General features: G+C 41.0%; 2 protein-coding genes across 2 annotated transcripts; both read right to left on the bottom strand.

The window, feature by feature from the left end:
* Positions 1 to 3,344: 3,344 nt before the first annotated feature.
* LOC141657108 (uncharacterized) lies at positions 3,345 to 5,823 on the bottom strand. The gene is made up of 2 exons (XM_074464246.1): positions 5,691 to 5,823; positions 3,345 to 4,069 (listed from the first exon to the last, which is right to left on the bottom strand). Exons 1-2 carry the CDS (start codon positions 5,821 to 5,823, stop codon positions 3,345 to 3,347), a joined length of 858 nt encoding a protein of 285 aa, XP_074320347.1.
* Positions 5,824 to 21,737: 15,914 nt separating this feature from the next.
* On the bottom strand, positions 21,738 to 22,409 carry LOC141657086 (uncharacterized). Its single transcript, XM_074464212.1, has one exon. It carries the CDS (start codon positions 22,407 to 22,409, stop codon positions 21,738 to 21,740), a length of 672 nt encoding a protein of 223 aa, XP_074320313.1.
* Between the last annotated feature and the right edge of the window lie 3,196 nt (positions 22,410 to 25,605).

The raw sequence follows: 25,605 nt of genomic DNA, 5'->3' as shown, positions 1-25,605 counted from the left end.
ATTTCCATCTGTAGTATAAAATGCAGAGAACAATGTGTTTTGGGAAAAGCTTTTTATTCACTCATACACTTTGAAATTGAGGTACAACCATGAAATTTATAGGACTAGAAAAATATAACAGACTTCACTAGGAATTTGGAATGACACCCTAATAATGACTCCATAAACTCTATCATAAAAGATCCATAATAATAATCATCTTATTGTAACTGAAGAAATTAATAGTCAAGAATTTGAATCAATTCTCAACACTCCCCCTTGATTCAAACTCACTGACTCCTAACTTAGACACAAAGAACTGATGCTTGCTGCCGGAAGCGACTTTGTAAAGACATCTGCAACTTGGTCGTTTGTGCCGCAAAATTTCAGAATGACTTTACCATCAGCCACTATCTTGCGAATGAAATGATGTTGCACATCTATGTGCTTAGTCCGACCGTGAAACGCTGGATTCTTCGCCATTGCGATTGCTGACTGATTGTCACAATAAATCACAGTAGCTTTCTCATGCTTCTGAGAAAATCACCAAGTAATTTCTGGAGCCATATTGCTTGTCTTACCGCTGAACTTGCTGCTGCATACTCGGCTTCAGAGGAAGATAAGGCCACCGTCTCTTGCTTCTCGAACTCCATGTCACAGCCCAGAACCAAGGCTGAAGACATTGCCTGAGGTGCTTTTCCGATCATCCAAGCAACCTGCCCAGTCACTATCAGTGAATCCAATAAGCTGAAAGTTGGACACTTTTGTATACCAAATCCCGTACTTCAGTGTTGCAGCAACATACTTAAGTATCCTCTTTGCTGCACCAAGATGTTGCATTGTTGGATTATGCATATATCGTGACACAACACTAACAGGAAAAGATATATCCGGCCTAGTGTGTGAGAGATAATTTAGTCCTCCTACAATACTCCTGTACAACCTGCCATCAGCATGCTCCGTTCGGTCTTCACGCTGCAACTTTTCATTAGTGTTCATAGGAGTAGCAGCTGTATCACACTTGGACATCTGAAATTTCTTCAACAAATCTGTAGCATATTTCTCTCGGGGTATAAATATACCATCTTTCCCTTGTTTCACCTCAAGCCCAAAAAAATACTTAAGTAATCCCAAATCTGTCATCTCAAATTTTTCCATCATGCTAGCCTTGAATTTATCGACTAAGGACTGAGATGAACCGAAATAAATCATGTCATCAACATATAGGCAGACCACAAGAAAATCATTACCTTCTACCTTCAAATAAAGAGTTGGCTCATTTTCACTTCTTTTGAAGCCACTGGACTGGAACAAAGTATCAATCTTGCTATACCAAGCTCGTGGAGCTTGCTTTAACTCATAAAGAGCTTTGCGTAGCCGATAGACTTTATCTTCATGCCCACCAGAAACAAAGCTCTCTGGTTGAGAAACATAGACCTCCTCCTGCAGCTCCCCATTTAAAAATGCAGACTTTACATCAAATTGGTACACAGGTAACTCGAATTGTGCAGCAACTGCAAGAAATACTCTCACAGTTTCAAACCGAGCAACAGGAGAGAAGGTCTCCTCATAATCCACGCCTTGTTGTTGTGCATATCCCTTAGCCACGAGCCTTGCTTTATGCTTTTGAATGCTCCCATCAGAGTTGTATTTTGTGCGGAGGACCCATTTGAGCCCATTCACAGTCTTGTATTTGGGAAGATCAACTAGCCTCCATGTCTCATTTTTCTCTATGGCTGATATCTCCTCCTTCATAACATCTTGCCATACCTCACTCTCGGATGCTTCTTCATAGGTGACAGGGTCAGAGATATATAACGCAAAGTTACATGTCCTATAGATATCCTGGAGTGAACGGTAATGTTTTGGAGATGATTCGCTTGAGGTGCTTGAAGGTGAGTCTGGTGGTGACAGATTTGTTGAGTTATTGGTGGTATTGTCTGATGTTGAACCATTGTTGTCAGCATGTACTTGACCCTCTTGTTCTAGTTCTAAGCATTCAGTATGTGGTACTGCAGCTACTGTCGAATCAGCACTCCATAACCATTTTTCTGCTTCATCAAACTTGACATCTCGACTTATAATCACCTTACCACTTACAGGGTTATATAGCTTATATGCCTTGGATTCAATACTATAGCCAACAAATATGCATTTTTAGGACTTGTTATCCAGTTTATGGCGTAAATGAGAGGGAACCAAAGCATAAGATACACAACCAAATACTCTTAAGTGGCTTACCCGAGGTCTCTTCCCCCTCCATGCTTCAAATGGAGTCTGATTTTGGACCGCTCTTGTAGGTGAAATGTTCAGCAAGTATACTGCAGTAGCCACAGCTTGTCCCCAAAAACGGTCTGGCAACCCTTTCGCCTTGAGCATACTTCTTGCCATCTCCACTATGGTTATGTTTTTTCGTTCCGCAATGCCATTCTGTTGCGGTGTGTATGGTGCAGTCAATTCCCTTCGAATACCATGCTCTTCACAAAATTTCATGAACTCTTTTGACAAAAATTCTCCACCACGGTCTGTTCGTAGCGTCTTAATACACATGTCACTTTGATTCTCCACCAAAGCTTTGAATTTCTTAAAATAATCAAAAGCCTCGGATTTAGACTTCAAGAAATAAACCCAATTCATACGAGTATAATCGTCAATAAACAACAAGAAGTAACGACTTCCACCAATTGACTCCGTTCTCATTGGACCATATAAGTTAGCATGAACAAGATCAAGGTAATTAGAGGCTCTCCACGACCTTCCACTAGGGAATGGTGCTTTACATTTTTTGCCGTAGACGCACCCTTCACAAAATACATGTTCATTAATTTTAGGCAAACCTACCACCATTTCCTTTTGACTCAACAATTTTAAGCCACTCACATTCAGGTGACCATAACGCAAATGCCATAAGTTGGACTCACTATTTCCTTAAGCAAGTAAAGCTCTACTGGACACATCCAAGGAAAACATATTATTTGGGACTTGTCAATACTAGCGATAATCTGCCCGGACTTCTTATCGCTAATAACACATGAAGTGTCCTTAAACACAAGGGTATACCCGCTACTCATTAATTGACCAACACTCAACAAGTTGTGAGCTAAACTAGGCACAAATTGCACATTATGAAGAAGTTTAACATCACCTTTAATGGTTTTTATAGCCACTGTACCTTTGCCTTCAACCTTGACGTGCTTGTCATCTCCCATCCGAACTTCACCCTTTTGCATCTCATCAAGATTCCTGAACATACATCATGACCCGGACATGTGATTCGAGCACCCACTATCCACAAACCACACACTGTCAGTAACATAGGAACCACTAGAATGAGCCATGAATAACTTACTTTCTCCTTCTACTTCTTATGTAAAGTTTGCCTTCTGCTCATCCTTATTCTTGAACCAACAATTTGCCTCCTTGTGCCCGTACTTCTTGCAGTTATAACATTGAATTGGACCCATATTTTGACGCCCATGCCCTTCAGTGAAGCGTCCTTTTCCTCTGCCTCGACCGCGACCTCGGCCGCGAAATCCGCCTCTGCAATTTCTTCGACCACCAGAACTTGAATTTTCTGTTTTCTCTTTCTGAGACGACTCATCTTTCACCTGAAAAGATTTTTCTTCTACTTTCTCACTAGACCTATTTAGTCTATCCTCATGAGCCAACAATGAACCCATTAATTCATCAAATGTATATCTAGATAGGTCCTTCGTTTCCTCTATGGCAGCAACAACATGATCAAATTTTGAGGTCAAGGTCCTCAAAACTTTACTAACAATCATATTATTATCAACAATTTCACCATAAGCTCTCATACTGTTAACAATATCGGCCACCCTAGACATAAAACCTTGCACATACTCGTCTTTTTGCATAGCCAGTAGTTCAAAATTACGACGAAGAGTATGTAATTTAACTTGAATTACTTTCTTATCACCCATATACTCCTGCTTCAAAGTATTCCATGCCTCCCTCGATGTTTTGGCTGCTGCAATTCGAGGAAATACAGTATCATCAAGAGCTAATTGAATGTAGAGCAAAGCTTTTGCACCCTTCTTTCGATTCTCGCGAAGCTGCGCACCAGGTTCTGTTGGAAATGATGGCTGTAAAAGCCAAGTTGCTTTGTCCAACTTTCCATTTGATATCCCACATCGGTGGAGTAGCTTGGTCTCCTTGTGTTTATATTGTCTTTTGTCTTTCACTAGCCAATTGTGTGGACCAAGGAGGCTTTTGTTGGGATTGTTGGGCCTGTGGGTTTGGGTCCAAACACACACGCGCGCCGGCCCGGCCCGGCTCGAGCTCGGGCTCGGGTTTGGGTTTGGGTAGAGCACCTGCAGTGCGGGCCAAAGGCCCCCTTTTAATCTTTTTTGGGCTTGTGTGTAGTGGGCTGTCCACATTCAGTGTACTGGAAGTTGTAACAGTCAGTCAATGGAGAGTATTAGTGGCGCGATTAAAGAGCTGTTAATGCTCCACTAATTCCGTTTTGACTGCTGCATTTGTGGAGCAGTTTTTGGCTCCGCTGCTGATCTTTTTCCGCTATAAATAGATCATCTCGCATCTCTCCAGAATACACATCAACAATCACTCTCCTCTCTTCTTCCTTCTCTTCTCTTAAATTTTCGGGTAATGGTAATTATCTTCGTTCCAAGTCTCACGATTCCGAGTGGGCGAAACCGAGTTGGAGGCGTAGTGTTATCCTTGGGGAACTACCGGCACTAGTCGATCGCCACCCCGGTCGTGCACCGGAATATAGTTTTCAAGGCAGTGGCTCCGTTACCACGGCACTACGATTCGGGTTTTATCTCTTCTGTTTTTTCGCTTTTACATTGTTCTTTGCGTTTTTCCTCCAACAATTTGAAAACTATATATTTGTTGTTGTTAATTCTTTGTAACAATGTCGTCTGTTTTAGCTAAAACCCTTCCCGATTTGACTAAACTTGAGAAATTAGACGGCCATAACTATAAGCGTTGGTCACGTAAACCGTTGATGTTTTTCGAACAACGGAAATTGATTATGTCTTTGTTTAGTGACCCGCTTTGCTCTCCCGTTAAAGAGGTCTGCTTTGTTATTGAGACCGTAGAGAACACCCCTCCCGCTAAATCTGCTGTTAAGTCAAACGAAGAGGATATTAAGAAATTTGATAAGGACAATAAACTTGTTAGATGCCGCCTTCTAAACAACATGATCGACACACCTGTTTGACTGTTTATGGTTCATAAGTCGTCCAAATCGATATGGGAAAGCTTAGAGGCTAAGTATGGGGCGATGATGCGGGGAAAAAGAAATATGTTGTGGGTAAGTGGCTGGAATTTCAGATGGTGACGGAAACCCATCATGGAACAAGTTCATGTCTACGAGAACCTTTGTCTTGATGTTGTTAATGAGGGTATGAAATTAGATGACATTTTCGTGGCTAATGTTCTGTTAGAAAAGTTCCCTCCCTCCCGGTCCGACTATAGGAACCACCTTAAGCATAAGAAAAAGGACTGTCTCTCCAAGAACTAGTAGGACACATGAGGACCGAAGAGGCAAATCGCCTTAAAGACAAACCTGCTAGTCAACCCGTTAAAACTTCATTCTTTGTTAATGCTAACTGGTTGAGTCCGGTGGTCCGTCTTATCCGAGAAGTTCAAGGGTAAGGGTAAGGCCAAGGTTGGTCGGGGTAAGAACCAGGGTCGACTAAGAAGAATGGTCCAGGGAAGCATACCAAACCAGTTGCTAAGATTCAGAAACCAAAGGGTCCCATTGTTTGCTACGTCGTGGGAAAACCGGTCACAAAGCCTACCGGTAATCGAAAAGAAAACTGCTGAAGCTAATGTTCTTTGTGATGACGATGTCATTCTTTGCTGTGGTTGTGGAAGCTAATCACGGTGGGCAATCTTGCTGAATGGGTCTTGATCTTGGTGCTTCCGGACACCTCTCTGTCTTTGATAAGGGGTTATTTCTTGAGTTCGAGGAAGTAGCGATGGGGAATGTGTCTACATGGGTAATTCTTCATCTGCAATGATCACAGGCAAAGGCAAGATCTTTCTCAAACTCACCTCGGGGAAAACACTTGCTCTCACCAATGTTTTATTTGTACCCTCATTGCGTCGAAACCTCGTGTCTGGTGCCTTATTGAACAAAGCTGGTTTGAAACTTGTTTTTGAGGCTGACAAGGTTGTAATGTCGCGTAATGGGGAATTTGTGGGCAAGGGTTATCTGTCTGGGGGTCTTTTTGTATTGAACACTGATTCAGTTTTTAATAATAATGCATCTACTTCTGCTTATATTTGCTGAGTCTATTGATGTTTGGCATGGTAGATTAGGTCATGTGAATGTTGACTATATTAAAAAACTTAGAACTATGAGTTTAATTCCAAGTTTGACGAGTCAAGAATTCTCTAAATGTGCTAGCTGTGTTGAGGCTAAATTCACAAAGAAACCTAGTAAACCTGTCACAACTAGGAATACGAGTCTTCTTGAGTTAATTCACACCGACCTAGCTGACTTCAAAAATGTGGCAAGTAGAGGTGGAAAGAATTATTATGTCACCTTTATAGACGACTGTTCAAGGTACACCCGTGTCTATCTGCTTAAGACTAAAGATGAAGCAGAACAATCGTTTATAAACTTTAAAAATGAAGTCGAAAATCAACTCGACAGAAAAATTAAAAGGGTAAGGTCTGATAGAGGTGGTGAGTATAAATCTAGTTATCTAGCCGACTTTTGTGCCGCGAACGGTTTAATACACGAGACTAGTCCACCTTACTTACCTCAGTCTAACGGCGTAGGCTGAACGAAAAATAGAACCTTAAAAGAGATGATGAATGCTATGCTTTTAAGTTCTGGCCTATCTGACGATATGTGGGGGGAAGCAATTCTATCGGCTTGTCACATTCTTAACCGTGTACCTCATAAGAAACTTGACAAGACACCCTATGAAATTTGGAAGGGCTATCCTCCTAACCTGAGTTACCTTAAGGTGTGGGGGTGTTTGGCTAAAGTGGGTTTACCAGATTTTAGGAGACCTACCGTTGGACCAAAGACCTATGATTGTGTTTTTATAGGTTATGCTCAAAATAGTTCTGCTTATAGATTCATGTCTTTAAGTGACCGTTCTATATCCGAAGCTAGAGATCTTTGTGTTTTTTGAGCATGTTTTTCCATTACAGAAGAATGTTGATTCACCTCCTAGTTTACCTGTTACATCTGTTGATATCTCTTCACATGCTAGTAGTAGCACTTCTATTGATCATGTTGTTGAACCTAGAAGAACTAAGAGACCTAGATGTCCAAAGAACTTTGGAGCTGATTTTGTTTCAACTTTCTTTGTCTCGAACATGGATACTCTGTTTGTGCTAGTGATGAATTTGTTTCAGCTTTTTTAATAGAAGATGACCCAAAAACGTATAGTGAGGCAATGAAATCCATTGATGCTAATTTTTGGAAAGATGCTATTAAAAGTGAACTTGACTCTATTGTGTCAAATCAGACTTGGGAGTTGACTGATTTACCTAAAGGTAGTAAACCCATCACAAGTAAATGGATCTTTAAAAAGAAAATGAGACCTGACGGAACAATAGAGAGGTTCAAAGCTAGACTTGTAGTTAGAGGCTTTACACAAAAGAAGGGTATTGATTATTTTGATACTTACTCTCCTGTGACCAAAATTTCGACCATTAGGACTCTTATCGCCTTAGCTGCTATTCATAACCTTGTTATACATCAGATGGATGTTAAAACTGCTTTTTTGAATGGTGAACTAAGGAAGAGATCTATATGTCTCAACCTGAAGGTTTTGTGATTGAGGGTCAAGAGAGTAAAGTGTGTAAACTGAACAAGTCTCTTTATGGACTGAAACAAGCACCTAAACAGTGGTATGAGAAATTTAACAACACTTTGATAAGTAATGGCTATGTGGTTAACAATTCTGATTCATGTGTTTATTCAAAAGTAATAGAATCTGATTGTGTGCTTATATGCCTTTATGTTGATGACATGTTAATACTTGGTAATAATTTAGAGGTGATAATTAGAACCAAAGAATTTTTGTCATCACAATTTGAGATGAAGGACTTAGGAGAAGCTGATGTTATCCTAGGAGTTAAGGTCATCCGAAACCCCAATGGAATATGTCTAAGTCAATCTCATTATGTTGAAAAAGTGTTGAGAAAGTTTAACTGCTTTGATGATGTGCCTGCTAGAACACCCTATGATCCTAGTGTAGCATTGTGTAAAAACTTGGGCAAGAGTGTTTCCCAAGAAGAGTATGCTAAAATCCTAGGTAGTGTGATGTTTTTAATGAACTGTACTCGACTAGATATTGCTTATGCAGTTAGTAGATCGAGTCGTTATACACATAACCCTAGCAATGAACACTGGAATGCTCTTCGTCGTTTACTAAAATACCTAAAGGGAACAGTTGACTTATGTTTGCATTATAGTAAATTTTCTTTGTGTTAGAGGGATATTGTGATGCGGCGGGTTGCGGTAACGATGAGATCTGTTCTACTAATGGTTATGTATTTACCATGGGTGGAGGTGCTATATCGTGGAAGTCTTCTAAACAGACTTGTATTGCACGCTCTACCATGGAATCTGAGTTCATAGCTCTTGAGTTGGCAGGACAAGAGGCTGAATAGTTGAAAAACCTTTTAGCTGATATACCAGTGTGGGGCGGACGGCTAACACCGGTCTCCCTGCACTGTGACTCGCAGGCTGCTATTGGTGTTGCAAAGAATAGTGTCTACAATTCAAAGAAGAGACACATTCGAATAAGGCACGCTGCAGTTAGACAACTCCAAGACAATGGAGTGATTGCTTTGGACTATGTGAAGTCCGAAAACAATCTTGCTGATCCCTTTACTAAAGGGCTGGCTAGGAGACTAGTCGTTGATACGTCGAGGGGAATGGGGCTTAAGTCCTTAGGTCAAGAGTGAGACTTGACTAGGTCTAAAGCTTATTCCTATGGCGTTGTATGATTCATAGCCTTTATGGTGGTGCTTTTGAGACGCACTTGATGGATCATACACCAGGTTGGACTTGGGTCCTTAATGACTCATGTGAGAAGTGCTATTGAGAAGCACTTGAGTCACCTACGTAGGTGTAACGATCATTAGACTATGAGAAGTCTTCTGAACACATCTATTAGTACCGAGGTAAACGCATAACTCTAAAAGAGCGCGTTGCACTTTCGTGAACGATCTTAATTCGAAGGTATGATATGTGTTGTGGGGGTATCGACCGAAGCTCACCAGAATTCAAATCGCAAGATATTCTCTCGCTGTAAGTAAGTTGTTTCCTCATTTCACTAAAGTGTCAATTCAAATCGTAAGATATTGATACCTAAGTATCCAATCCTTCCTTTACCCAGGAATTTCTTCTCTTTGCTTTTTCTCGCCATCTGTGGGGGATTGTTGGAAATGATGGCTGTAAAAGCCAAGTTGCTTTGTCCAACTTTCCATTTGATATCCCACATCGGTGGAGTAGCTTGGTCTCCTTGTGTTTATATTGTCTTTTGTCTTTCACTAGCCAATTGTGTGGACCAAGGAGGCTTTTGTTGGGATTGTTGGGCCTGTGGGTTTGGGTCCAAACACACACGCGCGCGCGCGCCGGCCCGGCCCGGCTCGAGCTCGAGCTCGGGCTCGGGTTTGGGTAGAGCACCTGCGGTGCGGGCCAAAGGCCCCCTTTTAATCTTTTTTGGGCTTGTGTGTAGTGGGCTGTCCACATTCAGTGTACTGGAAGTTGTAACAGTCAGTCAATGGAGAGTATTAGTGGCGCGATTAAAGAGCTGTTAATGCTCCACTAATTCCGTTTTGACTGCTGCATTTGTGGAGCAGTTTTTGGCTCCGCTGCTGATCTTTTTCCACTATAAATAGATCATCTCGCATCTCTCCAGAATACACATCAACAATCACTCTCCTCTCTTCTTCCTTCTCTTCTCTTAAATTTCTGGGTAATGGTAATTATCTTCGTTCCAAGTCTCACAGTTCCGAGTGGGCGAAACTGAGTTGGAGACTGTAGTGTTATCCTTGGGGAACTACCGGCACTAGCTGATCGCCACCCCGGTCGTACCGGAATATAGTTTTCAAGGCAGTGGCTCCGTTACCACGGCACTACGATTCGGGTTTTATCTCTTCTGTTTTTTCGCTTTTACATTGTTGCTGCGTTTTTCCTCCAACAGGTTCTGCCGCCTGATCTTGGGATTCTGCATACCCGTTCTTTACTAAGTCCCAAAGCTCTTGTGATTTGAACAAAGTTTGCATTTTTTGACTCCAAAATTGATAATTTTCACCTTTGAAATTGGGTATAAAAAGCTGGGAAGAAGGCGAACTTCCATTTGCTGCCATTGAATTGATTTTTTGGAACTATCAATTGATTTTGCTTTGAATTGAATTTTTTGATCTCACAAAAGGGATTTTGGTTTACTGCGTATTTGTTTTATTTTGTTTCTTTCTCCCTTACTTTACTCTCTTGTTTGTGGGTGGACCGAAACTTGGTATTTTTTTTTTGCTCTGATTCCAAATGTAGTATAGAATGCAGAGAACAACGTATTTTGGGAAAAGCTTTTTATTCACTCACACACTTTGAAATTGAGGTACAACCATGAAATTTATAGGACTAGAAAAATATAACCGACTTCACTAGGAATTTGGAATGACACCCTAATAATGACTCCATAAACTCTATCATAAAAGATCCATAGTAATAATCATCTTATTGTAACTGAAGAAATTAATAGTCAAGAATTTGAATCAATTCTCAACACCATCAACTTTTTCTCCAACTCGTCGTTTAATTTGATGAGCCGTCATTTAACCATTTCAGTATTTGTTTCAATCACTTAATGCACTTCAGGTAGACGGGAATTTGATTCACCCATGACGACGATCCAGGGAATAAAACCATGGTTATGATATTGTTTCACACCTATGACTTTACTTAAACTTGACAAAACTCATGTCAAAAGTTGAGTGTATTTGCTCTAAAAACCGAGATATATATACATATCCAAAGTAATGACCGAATAAATGACTTGATTTTTTTAGCATTATTTCGTCACTATACTCTACTCACTCCTGCAGTATCTCACTTCTTGCAATGAGAGTAATTTTGATTTTTTTTGGAGTTATTGTTGTTGGATAGGTATCAACCTGAAGTTCTGAACAATGGCTCGAAATCGTGAATGATGAACATGCTGACTCAATGCTCCTGAATCCAGAGAGTCAAAATTCAATAGCAATGACGTCGGGGATAAGGAGTTGACGAGGACACGCTGGCAACTCTGGAGAGGAATGATGTGGCAACGAGTTTTTTGGACCATGGATAATTGTGAAGAAACCCAAAATATCACATGTGAGGGTTGTCCCATATTGATAAAAGAGGAGAAGAATTACCACTTTATAAGGCAAGGGGCTACTCCTTCTATTGCCAATTGGTTTTAGAGTGGAACCATCTTGGGCCTCTGTTGTGGACTCTTTCTCCTCATTTTGGGTGTGGCCCAGACCCGTTGTTGAATTTAACATGGTATCAGAGCCCATGGCTAAAGACCTGGGTTACATGGGCCAAAGTTTGCAGTCGGAGGAGCAAAGTTGCTCAGTTGAATTTGCCCGGTCTGAGTTAATAATGGGCCATGTTTGCAGCTGGACGAGCAAAGTTGCTCAGTTGAATTTGTCCAGTCTGTGTGAAAAAGTGGGCCTCACATGTGAGGGGAAATGTGAAGAAACCCAAAATCCCACATGTGAGGGTTGTGTCCCACATTGATAAAAGAGGAGAAGAATTTCCACTTTATAAGGCAAGGGGCTACTCCTTCTATCGCCAATTGGTTTTAGAGTGGAACCATCTCTGGCCTCTGTTGTGGACTCTTTCTCCTCAGTTTGGGTGCGGCCCAGACCCGTTGTTGAATTTAAAAATAATCAAACGGCTGACAATGGAGCTTGGCGTTATAGAGCTCGCACGACATTGACGCAAACACAGTTTGGGTGCGGCCCAGACCCGTTGTTGAATTTAAAAATAATCAAACGGCTGACAATGGAGCTTGGCGTTATAGAGCTCGCACGACATTGACGCAAACAAGTGACAAGCAAGGTGTTCATTGTGCCGTTTGTGGTAAGCTGAAGAGTTGGCCATGGAATAATTGCCTTGAAGCTTACTAAATCAGTTTGAAGGGGATTACATCTTCCTTTCGAAATCCTTTTATTTTCACAGTCAAGAAGGATGAATGTGAGCTGTGTCAAAACACCGAGTCTTTCATTTTATTTTTTTTGTTGCACGTTGCACTTCTAATCTTCCAACAATTTTTTACTTTTTTTTGGCAGCTGTAAAGGAAGATGTACCTATCTAACTAATCATAGCCTTACACGCAAGACTATGTGCTACATTATTAAACAATTTTTTTACTTTTGATTCTCATTGATTGGATAAATCACAAAGTGATCCGCAACTTTGCTTTGCCCTTTTTTTGCAGCTTCATGTATGTCCTTAAATGAATTTTGATTTAAATGCTCATACATTGTCCCTTCCTTTTACTTGGTCATTTGATAATGTGTGCAGGTATTATACAAGCCATCTTAGATCAACTAACATTTTGGCTAGGCTATCTTGATTCTCTTTTAAGCAGTGAAGTTGTTCGTCGATCGCTGGAGAATTCGATATTTCAGGCGAGTCACTTCGATTTCTTATGTGAGACATCATGCAAAGAATTTGCCCGTCAAGTGCTAGAGACCGCGAGGAAGTCCGTGTCCGATCGTTTCGATATGAGGCGACCGTGGTAGAATTTGAAACCTTCAAGATGGCTTATTTCGATTCTTCATCAAGCAACGCAACGCAATGCAATGCACTTGTCTAGTCGGGCGTAAGAGGATTTCAGGCAACTCCGAGTTTGGTTGTTTTATTTCTCTTCCAAGCTATGAAGCAAGCAACATGTCCCGTTGGCCACTGAAGCATTTGAGGCATCCCGGGTGGCTCATTTCAATACTTGACCATGGATCGCTAGGATACTTCAAGTAATTGCCAGAACCACGAGAATATCGAAATATTTTGGACGTATGAGTTCGAATCTCTTCTAAGTTATCAAGAAGCAAGCAATGGACCGTCTTGACAATGGTTAGACAGTTTGAAGCATTCCGCAGAGCGAGTTATTTCGATTTCTTATTTAAGCCATCATGCTTGAACTTACCCTTGGATCGTTGAAGACCGTGAGGGACGACGAGGAATCCAAGGTAGATGCCGAGAATGTACCCGAGTTGGTGACCGCGAGAGATGCCGAGGAATTCGAGGTGGAACACTTCGATACTCTCTTGACCAGTCCACCGCATGAGGATTTCAAGCTACTCTCATCAATCCGTTACGCAGTGCGAGATTTTTTCAAAGGTATTTCCAAGGCTCTCTATGTCCACGAGGAATAAAAAGTGTGATGACCCATATGAAGCAGAGCTTGGAGGATTTGGATAGCAAAAAAAGCATGAACGATGTTCCTTGAATCTTGCATGATCGACAACCATGGATAACTAAAGAATTACCATCAACTACTCATACTCTACACTTGTTCGAAGGAAGGCAAGGTACTTGGAGATTTAAAAGATACGATGGAATTTCATCCATTCAGGCAAAATCCATCAACGATCAAGACTGTCCTTGTCCTTAAAGGCCGACCGATTTGAAGTTTATTAAGCCATGCATAGTTTAAGCAGTTTAAGATCTTGCGGGTCAGGAGCGATTTTTTTGAGAGGTTTGGATCTTTGGTGTGGCTGCACTTGAACAAAGTGTTTGTTCAAACTACGTACTCGCAAAGTGACCATGGAGGACAAATTGCAAGATCAAGCCAACGTAGTTCATCAAAGTGTTTTTTTCTTTGGGGGTGTGGCTGCACCTAAGTAAATGACTTACTCAAGTTGCCTACGTACTCATAAAGTACCAAAGTAGCACTTCACAAGATCAAGCCCACGTAGTTCAGAGAAGGATTTTTTTGTTGTTTTTTTGTTGTTTTTTTTTTGATTTTTTTTGTTGATTTTGAGTTTTATTTTGGTATGCATTTTAGGCTCATGCTTAGGAGCTTATGCAGTTTGGCCTCATGCTTAGGAGTAGTAGCGCTTCAAGAATTTTCCGTTGATCGGTCCTACAAGAACACCGTCTTCATCAACAATCTTATATGCACCATTGGTGTATACTTCTTGCACGACGTATGGCCCATCCCACTTAGAAGTGAACTTGCCTTTAGGTTTGTGAGAAGTAATGATCAGCCTTCTTACCGTGAGCACCAAGTCTCCTGCCTGAAAAGATCGAGGGCGCACCTTTTTGTTGAATGCACGCGACAACCGTGCTTGATAACACTGCAGCTTTTGTTGTGCTTGCAACCTTTTCTCATCTAGAGCTTCCAACTCTTCCAAGCGCAACTTGTCATTGTCATCACTTGTAAGCTCTTCCTGAATGGCAACTCTCAAGGATTGAATTTGAAGTTCTAATGGCAAAACTGCTTCAACTCCATACACCAATGCATACGGGGTCGCTTGAGTGGGTGTCTTATATGTAGTACGATAGGCCCACAATGCCTCACCGATTCTCTCATGCCAATCACGCTTTGACTTCGCCACCACTTTCCTCAACAAATTACATAGTGTCTTATTAAAAGCTTCAGCTAAGCCATTTGCAGGAGCAGTGTACACGGAAGACTTGTATTGTTTAAATTTGAACTTTTCACCAAGACTTGTCATAAACTTGTTAAAGAACTGCTTGCCATTATCAGTTATGATGCGTTGTGGTATACCATACCGAAAGATTATCTGAGTGCGAATAAAATCAATAGCAGTTTCCTTTTTTACTTCACGTACACTGACAACTTCTGCCCACTTTGAGAAATAATCTGTTGCAGCGAGGATGAATTCATGCCCATTTGATGCTTTTGGAGTGATGGGTCCTACAACATCTAGTCCCCACATTTCAAAGGGCCAAGACGAAATGGTAGGATGCAAGGGTTCTGGAGGTTGATGTATGAAATTTGCATTGAACTGACAAGCATCACACTTCTTCGCAAAGTCCATGCAATCTTGCACCATGGTTGGCCAATAGTACCCCATTCTTTTCACACGATCATGAAGCTTTGGACCGGATTGATGAGCGCTACAAACACCTGAGTAAGCTTCGTACATGGCCTTAGAGGCTTCAGTTTCACAAAAACATCTTAGCCATCGCCCGAGGAACGATCGTCTGTAAAGTGTTCCCTTATAATATATGAACCTGGAGCACGACGACGAATCTCTACTTTATGTCTAGGGTCATCAGGAAGTTTTTGATGTTCCAAGAAGTCGATGATAGGTTGTCGCCAATCATCATTATCGACTTGGTAGACACTAATCATGTTAGATGACTCTGCAATTTCTCCTCCTTCTAGCGGCGGTACTACTCAACGGTTGCAAACTAGAATTGTCGTGACTTTCTCTACCCCCAGTGCCAAAGTGGCTGCAAGATTAGCAAGCGCGTCAGCCAACTTATTGGCCCTCCTTGGCACATGTCCAATATGTAACACAATCCAACTTGTTAAGTAACTGGATTGCATATTGATGGTAGGGAATGAGATCATCTTTTTTCACTTCGAATTCATCAAGGACTTGGTTCACCACCAACAAGGAATCTCCATAGATGTCTAAATCCTTGACCCCTATTTCAATCGCCATCTGAAGGCCTAAGATTAAAGCTTGATACTCGGCCACATTATTTGAGCACAGTTCAGTGAGCACAAAGGAGTAAGGCAACACATGACCTTCGGGAGACAAGAATACAACACCAGCTCTGGCTCCATCACGTCTTGCTGCACCATCAAAATACATTTGCCATGGCGAAAGTACATCGACATAGAATATCTCTTCACCTGAAAGATTATCCTGAAGTTCCCATTTTGTGGGGACTGGGTGATCAGCAAGGAAGTCAGCTAAAGCTTGCCCTTTGATTGCCTTTTGAGGCACATGGACCAAGTCATACTGTTTGAGTAGAACTGCCCACTTTGCTAGACGACCGGACAAGACTGGACTTGAGAGTATATACTTGATAGGATCATCCTTTGAAATTACATGGACAGTATGTTCCTGCATGTAGTGCCTTAGTTTTTGAATTGCAAAGACCAAAGCCAAACATATTTTCTCGATTGGAGAGTAATTCAGTTCAGCTCCCACCAAAGTTCGACTTAGGTAATAGAGAGCCCTCTCCTTCTTATCTTCATTCTCTTGAGCACATAATGCCCCCAGTGAACGTTCTTGTGCGGCGATGTAGAGGATAAGAGGCTTTCCTGGAACAGGTGCCCCAACACGGGTGCAGATGACAAGTACTTTTTGATACTTTCAAAGGCATTATGACATTTGTCATCCCATTAGAATATAGCATCCTTCTTCATAAGATGACTGAATGGCTGACAACGTCCCGCGAGGTTAGAGATGAACCTGCGAATGTAAGCTAAGCGACCTTGTAGACCACGAAGCTCCTTCAAATTTTTAGGCTCTGGCATTTCTTGAATGACCTTGATCTTTGATTGATCAACTTTAATTCCTCTGTGTCGTACAACGAATCCTAAGAATTTCCCCAAAGTAACTCCAAAGGCACATTTGAGCGGATTCATCTTGAGTTGACATTTTCGCAGTCTTTCAAAGACGGTACGAAGGTCGTTGATATGGTCTCCTCTTTTCTTAGACTTAACCACAACATCATCAACATATCACTCAATTGTTTTGTGTAACATTTCATCAAATATCCTTTGTATAGCACGTTGGTATGTTGCTCCTGCATTCTTGAGACCAAATGGCATAACTTTGTAGCAAAAGGCCCCCTTCGGAGTACGAAACGCAGTAGCCTCTTGATCCCCAGGTGCCATAAGAATTTGATTATATCCTACCGTGCAATCATGAAGAAAAGAGCTTCATGTCCGGTCGTTGCATCAATCATGAGCTCTATGACTGGCAAAGGAAAATCGTCTTTTGGGCAAGCATCATTGAGATCCCGAAAATCCACACACACGCGTAAATGGCCATTTTTCTTTCTCACTGGCACGATGTTTGCAATCCATGTTGGGTATGTTACCTCTCGAATGAAACAAGCTTTAATAAGTTTGTTGACTTCTTTCTCAATCCCAGGAATCAATTCTGACCTGAAACGTCATTGAGGCTGCTTCTTAGGACTTATACCTTTCTTAACTGCCAAACGATGCATTGCAACTTTAGGACTTAATCTTGGCATTTCCTTGTAACTCCAAGCAAAAACATCTTTGTACTCGGTTAAATGCTTGAGGTATTCATCCTCCTCCTTCTCTGTAAGAAGAGCACTAATATATATTGGCCGAGGGTCCTCTGAAGTCCCTAAATTTAGTTCCTTTAGGTCATCGACAATTGATTGCCCCCATCCTCTAGCAATGCTGGAGCTTCATCAGCCTCAACTTCTTCGTTAGTGTCAAGGACTTCCTCTATGGTGATGGGATAAGTTGACATTACTTCATCCTCCAATTCTTCTTTGTTACTCACTCTTGATGATGTCGAAGCTTCACCAAGTCGCAACTTCCACTTTGCTTGGAAAGTTGATGACTTCTTCTAATTAGTAAGGACCACCACATACCTTTTTACCTTAAGGGGTTGCTTTTGAACTATGTCCACTACTTCTATGCGCTTCATTCTGGAAGGAACAACACTTCTGAGATCATCACTAACTTTTACCTCTTCTTTGCTTTGACTTGTTGAGGCTTTATGCGATTGCTTACGATCTTTAATACCTTTGGGGTCTTTTAAGCGATCGAACACCGAACGAGATGGAGCTCCCAGACGTTTAAGCACTGATCCTTTCTTCTTCAAATATGATGAGGCACTTGACTGGCAAGCACAAGTGGCATTATCTTGAACACCCAATCTCTTGAAGATATAAAAACTATTCTTTAAAGGGATTTCTTGTTGTGATGAACTATGCCCCCCAATCGATCGAACACAGAAGGAGGCACTCCTATTGCAGGTGGTCGAATCCGATCAAAGACAGAGAGTGTTGGCGATGTCGTGTAATTTGTACGTTTATCTTCTACCATTTCTTTAGGTGTGATGCACTGAGAGGATAATGCATCTACTTTTCGTTGAGCACCAATCCTTATAGGTGAACGAGATTCATAGCCTAGACCAACCTTGGAAGCACTAAAGCTCCCCTCATTCTTAAAAAATTTCTTTTGAGTTTCGTTCAAGCCATAAGGCTCAACATTGATAATTTTGCCCAATGGAGTGGGATTTTCAAAGTCATATCCAACTTTAGCCAACAACTTATATGCATTGGAGTTGAACACACCCTTTTCTTGACCCTGGGACGATTTGCTTGATGATGGAACGAACCCAGTAGGAGCGTATCTCACAACTTGTTTTTCAACCGTGCTAGGTAGAGGGGTGAGAAGCTTCACCATCCACTCTTGCTTGACTACATTGTTGGACTTAGCTTTCTCTTTGGTCATTGTCCTTGAGCTATTATATTCTGCAAAAGGACTTTCACCCTCCTTGCGTCGTGACTTTGGAATGTACCGAAGCACCGGAGTTACATTTTTTTTTATGGATCTTCTTCCTTAGCTTCTTCACCATGTCTGAGTTTTTCGTTGCTCTTCGATTGGCTACTTTGACCCACTTCCATTTTAGCATCATTACTAGAAGTATTTGGAGAGTTCGCAACTTCTTTTTCTTTGCCTCTCTTCCCAGTTGATGAAATAGTGGATGGAAAGAATTCACTTGAAGTGCCATTTTCCTCAAAGAACTTTGCATCCGCGAAAAATGAATCGACCTTAGCAAAAGGCTTGACATCACCATTGATTTTTCTTTCACCTCCATGATAATATTTTAGACATTGATGTAGAGTTGAAGCAACCACCCCATTCTCATGCTTCCAAGGCCGACCTAACAATAACTTGAATGAGGTCTTTGCATCAATAACATGAAATAAGGTGTCAGAAGATAAATCTTCCATGCTAAGGTTCACACGAATTATGCCAATAGCACGCTCGCCATTCAGGTTGAAGCCATGAATTATTGTTCGACTACTGGATAATTCATCCATTGTCATGCCCAACTCAATCATGATTGCCTTCGGTATGAGATTTACACCAGACCCTCCATCGATTATGATACGGTTCACTCTCTTGCCTCTTATATAGCCTGATACATACAAAGGCCTATTGTGGAGCTTTGATCCAAGCAACAAATCTTCATCAGAGAATGATAAGGCGGTGTTACAAGATACACATTTATTTTCTCGCTCTGCAGGCTCCCCTGCGTCTTTTACCTTTTCCTCATATAACTCTGGATTTTGAAGAGCCTGGACAACTTGTTTTTTTTTTAGGTGAAATGTGAGTATATTTAATATATCAAAAAAAGACAATCATAATTACAAGGACTATGGTTCGAATCCCCCCAAAGGCAATCTAACACATAAATCCTATGCTTGCCTGCCAATCATTGGCACCATTGCTATCTAGTTTACACATTTTGCTACGAATTCTCCTCTGAATTAGCTGTTTCAGTTGTTGTGCTATAATGTCAGGTCTCTGAACACACAGCTGATGTCTCGCATTGTTTCTCTGAAACCAGATAATATACCATAAAGCAGTTTGAACACACGCAGAAGCCTTCCATTGCAATCTGTTCCTGTTTGCAGATAGTAAAGCAGTAAGATCAGGCAGTGGCTTACCAGTCCATTCTTCAATACTCTCCTTAACCTTACAGGTGAACTTGCATTCTGAAAAGTGGTGGGCAATTGTCTCAGGCTGATCCCCACATAAAATGCAGGCATCATCAGGGCATAAACTAATAGCATAGAGCTTGGTTCTAATGTTTAGTCCATCTTGCATAATCATCCAAGCAACAAAAGAGTGTTTAGGTATGTTCCAATTATTCCACACAAGATTAGACCAGGCAGTTTTGGGGTGCTGACCCATCAACCATTCATATCCACTTCGAATAGAGTATCCTTTGGGAGAAGAAGCCCAAAAATTATCATTAAAACCACTCTTAATCCTTTCCTTAACCTTACAAATGCTCTTCCAGGTCCAGGGTGAATCGTTACCAGGGATATACTCATGCCATTCTCTTCCCTTTAAATACACATTTGCAACCCATTTTATCCAAAGCCTGTTAGGTTTGGTATATAGCCAATTCACCAACTTTCCCACTGAGGCAGTATTCCACATATCTGCTTTTTTAATACCTAAACCTCCTTCATCCTTTGGCAAGGTAACTCTATCCCATCCTACCAGTGGAACCCTGTGGTAATCAGATGAGCTACTCCATAGAAAATTCCTGCAGATAGCTTCTACCCTCTTAATAATACTCTTTGGAATAATGAACATGGCTGCCCAGTAATTGTAAAGAGTGTTGAGCACTGAATTTATTAGAACAACTCTTCCTGCATATGATAACTTCTTTGCACCAAGACTACGAATTTTGGCCACCATTTTTTCTATCAGGCTATTACAGTCCCTTTTGTTCATCTTTCCTGGCTGTATGGGTACTCCTAGGTATTTGAAAGGCATTTTGCCTTCCTGGAAACCAGACACAGCAAGAATGTCATGCTGTAAGTCTTCCTGCATCCCATTAAAGAAGATTTCTGACTTACTGTTATTCATGCTTAAACCTGAGGCTTTAGAGAAGGAGGTGAATGCTCTCAAAAGTAGGAGAATAGAAGGAGCATCCCCTTTACAAAACATCAACAAATCATCCGCAAACATAAGATGAGTGAGCTTGAGTCCCTTACATAGAGGATGATAATGAAATGGCCATCTTGCTGTAGCAAACTTAATGAGTCTTGTCAAGTATTCCATACAGATCGTAAAAATGAGAGGAGACACAGGATCTCCTTGACGTAGTCCTCTCATACCTCTGAAATATCCAAAATTATTCCCATTCAAGACCAAAGTAAAAGAAGTGGATTGAAGGCAGGCCATAATCAGATTAATAAAATGTCTTGGGAACTTCAGACCAGTCAACATTTGCTCCACAAATTCCCATTCAACTGTATCATATGCTTTTTGCAAGTCAATTTTGAATAGGCATCTAGGTGACACATTCTTCTTGGAATACTGATGCACAATATCTTGACAAATCAGGACATTTTCAATAATGGACCTTCCTTGAACAAAAGCTCCCTGACATTCATGAATAATATCTGGTAATACTAGAGCTAATCTGTTGCAAAGGAGTTTAGAAATGATCTTGTATATCATATTGCAGCAGGCAATGGGCCTAAATTACTTTACAGAAGTTGGTCTCTCACATTTGGGAATCAGGCTAACATTGGTTGCATTTATCTGGTTAAGTAATTGCCCAGTTATAAAGAAGTCCTTTACTGCCTCAAAGACATCCTGACCAATCACACCCCAAGCATCTCGAAAAAAACAACTTGAATACCCATCAGGTCCTGGGGCTTTGTCAATGGGAATAGAGAATACCACCTGTTTTACCTCCTCATAAGTCACTGGCTTGTTCAATATCTCAATATGATCATCAGTACATACATTACCATAGGCCAAGACAGCATCCCTCACACTCTCAGTGGATTTTTGACTTCCAAGTAAACCTTGATAGTACTCCAAGAAGGCATTCTGAATGCTACTACTATCAGAACAAACATTTCCATGCTGATCTTCAATTTGGATGACAGTGTTCCTCATGCATTTTTTCCTGATAATACCATGGAAATAAGCTGAATTTGTGTCCCCTCCTCTAGCCATTGAGCCTTGGCTTTCTGCTGAAGGAAACTGTCTCTATCTTTAAGAAGCCTCCTAAGTTTGGTTAACCAGATCAGAGCTAGTAGGAGCCTCACTCAACTGCAACTGAATAGCATTAAGATCTTTCTCAGCCTCTGCAGTTTGGACTTCAATATCAGCATAACAGGTTTTGTTCAAATCTTTGAGGACAGCTTTCAACTCCTTAAGCTTTTTCACAATACAGAACATCTTGGTGCCTAGTATATTTCTGTCCCAAACCTCCTGAACTTTAGGCAAAAATTCTGCAGCCCCACTCCACATAGAAAAATATTTGAAGCTCCTATTTTTCTTGACAATTAACTTCTTATTATAAACAGCACAGGGGGTGTGATCTAAAACTCCTTCAAGATGAAAATGCCCTACCATTTCAGGAAACATAGTAGTCCAGTGTGAATTAATAAGGAAACGATCTAACCTACTATACTTCCTATGTGTATCATCCTGTTTGTTCGTCCAAGTGAAGAAGGCCCCAGTAGCCTGGATATCAACCATATCACAGCTATTCATACAATCCACAAAAGCTTCCATGTCTTTAGGCTTAGTCTGACCACCTAACCGTTCATCAGGATTCATCACTGTGTTAAAATCTCCTACAATAGTCCAAGGTTCAGTGCATCCAACAGCATAGCTATTCAACCAGTTCCATAACCCAATTCTGTCAGTTCCTTCATTAAAAGCATATACCATAGTTAAGAAGAAACATTTCGCAGTAGCTTTGATTTGAACTTTAGCATGAATGAATTGAGGATCATAATGCAGCACCCAAACATCAAACAGATGAGGTTTCCAGAGTAACCACACCCTACCTCCCTTATGTGTATGACAATTGGTAGTAACACACCAACCATCAAACATATTGAGGGAAATATTACTCACATTATTTCCATTTATTTTAGTCTCAAGTAAGCCAAACAGGCCTACTGAATGATTATTCATAAAACATCTAACTAACTTCTGTTTATTTACACTATTAAGTCCTCTCACATTCCAAAATCCAATACTATTCATGAGAATCAGGTATATGTGGAGGGTCACCAGTTTGTGTCACCTGATTCTGTTCTTTCTCAATAGCATCCAGATAAATTATGTCTTCCAATTCACTGTCCTCATTCTCCTCATTATGAGGCTTAGATGGAGTTGTACCTGGGAGCTCTGGATATTCCTTGACTGATAAAACAGTATTGACCTTAGGGACCTATCTCCAAACCATTGTACCTTTTGGTTTTGGCTGTTGTTTATTTTGAGATCTCCTACACTCAGTAGTTTCATGCCCCATGCCTTTACATTTCAAACAAATACTCGGTTTCCACTCATACTCCACCTTGATTTTCAATAAAGTGCCATGTTTATCCTTAAATTGCACACTAGTTGGAAATTTATGCCCTACATTCAATTCAATCATGACTCTAGCATACCCCAATCTAGTTTTCTCCTCTGTGGCTTGATCAGTCTTGACAAAAAGGGCCCACTAGACCAGCTATCTTAGGCAAACATTTACCCCAAAACTTCAATGGTAACCCATACAATCTCATCCATGCTGGTACCACCTTAACCTCTTCTTTTAAAAGATCAACATCACTTTGCCATGGCTTGACCACTAGTGGTTTATCGTCAATTATATGGTATCCAGCTTGCAATACTGCATCCTTATTCTTCATTTCCTTAAACCGAACAAGGAATATACCATTTGGTAAAAATGAAATTTTATCAATGCCATACTTATTCCAAATTCGGTGAATAAAACCTTCCAACACCTCCCATGGAGGATTGGCTCCTAACACAAAGCATATCACTGCTTGATTCCAATATTCTACTTCCTCCTGCACATCTTCTTTGGAAAACTGAAGGATCTGTGCCGTCACTTCTGTTGGTTGCTCCAAAACAGAGGGAACCTCTGTTTCAGGCTGGTTATCAGTTTGCAGTTTTGAACCAGGTTTCTTACCTCTTTGTGTAACCCACTGAGTATTCTCAGAGGGTGTCTCTTCATCATCAAAGGACAGTCCAGGGACGCCATTAACATCATCCATAGGTTTTGTAAGTATCACATCCACCTCCGATGGTCCCTGTTTCCTTCTCTCAATACGGCCACTACTCTTTGGTTTATTTGAATTAACACGTTTAACCTTCGTAGATTTCTTGTTGCTTGATTTCTTTGCAGAATTTCGAGCCATATTGAAGAGAAATCAAGCCCTAATTTTGGCTGCAAGTCGTCTTCAAAATCGCCTCAAAATCGCCTATCATTAGGGTTTTTTTTTTTAATTTTATAATTCCTGGACAACTTGTTGACGCATCTCCTCAGGAAGGTGAAAAAGTTTCTTCCATCCCATACGCTTCGGAAGAGCATCAAGAACGGCTAACACTTTGGTGTCTTTGGATTGACTTGAGTGTTTGAACGACGCGGGGTCTGAAGCACCATTTTTTGTTTATCTCCTTCATTTTCATCAGTCACTGTGACAACATTGACAGTAACTTCGTTGAGATAACCTTTAGGGAAAAACTCTTCTAGAATGACAGGAGTTAGAAGTTGTTTTTCTAGCAAATCAATTGAAAGGACATGTGATTTGATCACCTTCTTCGATTTCTTTTTACCGTTAGAACGATGTGAACCCCCCCCCCCCTCTTAGTTTGTTTTCTCCTCCGTGGCACTGGTTGTTGATTTTGTGGCTTTACTTGCTTCCTTGGCCTCTTTCGTGTCACCAATGTCCAACCTTCTTCATCATCATCAATAATGGACTCCATGGTTGCAGTCGCACTTTCAGTTGTCTTTTGTGGCGGTGATATCGACCTTTGCACTCGAAAAGCTATAGGTTCAAGACTTCCAAATTGAAGCACATATATTTCTTCTTGTTTAGGAGGGACCATCACATTCGAAACTTCCATGGCTGGCCCTTCAAGTCCTTCAATCATCATGCTGGTGTGATTTGTTGTCACTGTGTTATCAATATCCAAGATGAGTTTCCCATCTTTTACTAATTGCATAATATTTTCTTTGAGGGTTATGCACTTCTCAAGGGGATGACTAACTAAACGATGATAACGACAGTAATTAGGATCGGTCGTCCTATTTGCTTGATCTAAGCGCTTTGATTCTAGCAATTGAATGACTTTCTTGTCTAACAAATCATCGAGCATGCCTGAAAGATCCGAGTCAGGGAATGGATACTTCTTATTCTGCAAGTCCTTTAGCGTTGGTTTATCTCGCTTAAAATCTTTGTTGTATGCTTCAGTCTTTTTGTCATACTTAGGCTTCGCAAAGATTTTGATAGGCGCGTCACTGGTGGTAACTGTCATAGCTTCCTTGGACGAGCCCTTAGAACCCTTGTCGGTTTTATTGAACTCTTTCTTCTCACCAGCGGGCTTAGAGGAAGATGAGTTTGTCTTCTTTCGAGCATTGATTGTTATCTCTATATCTTGAGCACGAGTTGCCAACTCTTGAAAGCTTTTAGGCTTGTTCCCATTCAAGATGTATAGGAGGTCCCACTTCATTCCATTGATGCACATTTCAACTGCTGAAGTTTCGCTTAAATGATCCTTGCATTCCAGACTTAGCGCGCACCAACGGTTGATGTATTCCATAACAGCTTCATCTTCTCATTGAGTTGTTTTCATTAGTTCACTCATGCTCACTATACGCCTTGTACTATAGAATCTATTCATGAACTCGTTCTCCATTTGGTCCCAGCTGTTGATCGACTCAGAACCTAAATCTGTATACCAATTGAAAGCTATGCCTTTGAGGGAACGAATAAACTGCTTCACTAACAAGTCCCCATCTGTCCCGGCGTTATTGCATGTCTCCACAAAGTGAGCAATGTGTTGTTTGGGGGTGCCCTTTCCATCGAACTGTTGGAACTTGGGGGGTTGATATCTGGCAGGCACGCGT

The sequence above is a fragment of the Silene latifolia genome, chromosome 1 (assembly GCF_048544455.1).
Source record: "Silene latifolia isolate original U9 population chromosome 1, ASM4854445v1, whole genome shotgun sequence".
Taxonomy (NCBI): Eukaryota; Viridiplantae; Streptophyta; class Magnoliopsida; order Caryophyllales; family Caryophyllaceae; genus Silene; species Silene latifolia.
The sequence above is the reverse complement of the archived record's forward strand: the minus strand, read 5'-3'. Positions and strand labels throughout refer to the sequence as shown.

Coding starts and splice junctions, on each gene's coding strand:
- LOC141657108 (XM_074464246.1), bottom strand. CDS start 5,823: ATGACATCGTCATCACAAAGAACATTAGCTTCAGCAGTTTTCTTTTCG. Junction 4,070..5,690: donor GAATCTTAGCAACTGGTTTG/GTATGCTTCCCT, acceptor CATTTCCAACAG/AACCTGGTGCGCAGCTTCGC.
- LOC141657086 (XM_074464212.1), bottom strand. CDS start 22,409: ATGGTATATGCTTTTAATGAAGGAACTGACAGAATTGGGTTATGGAAC.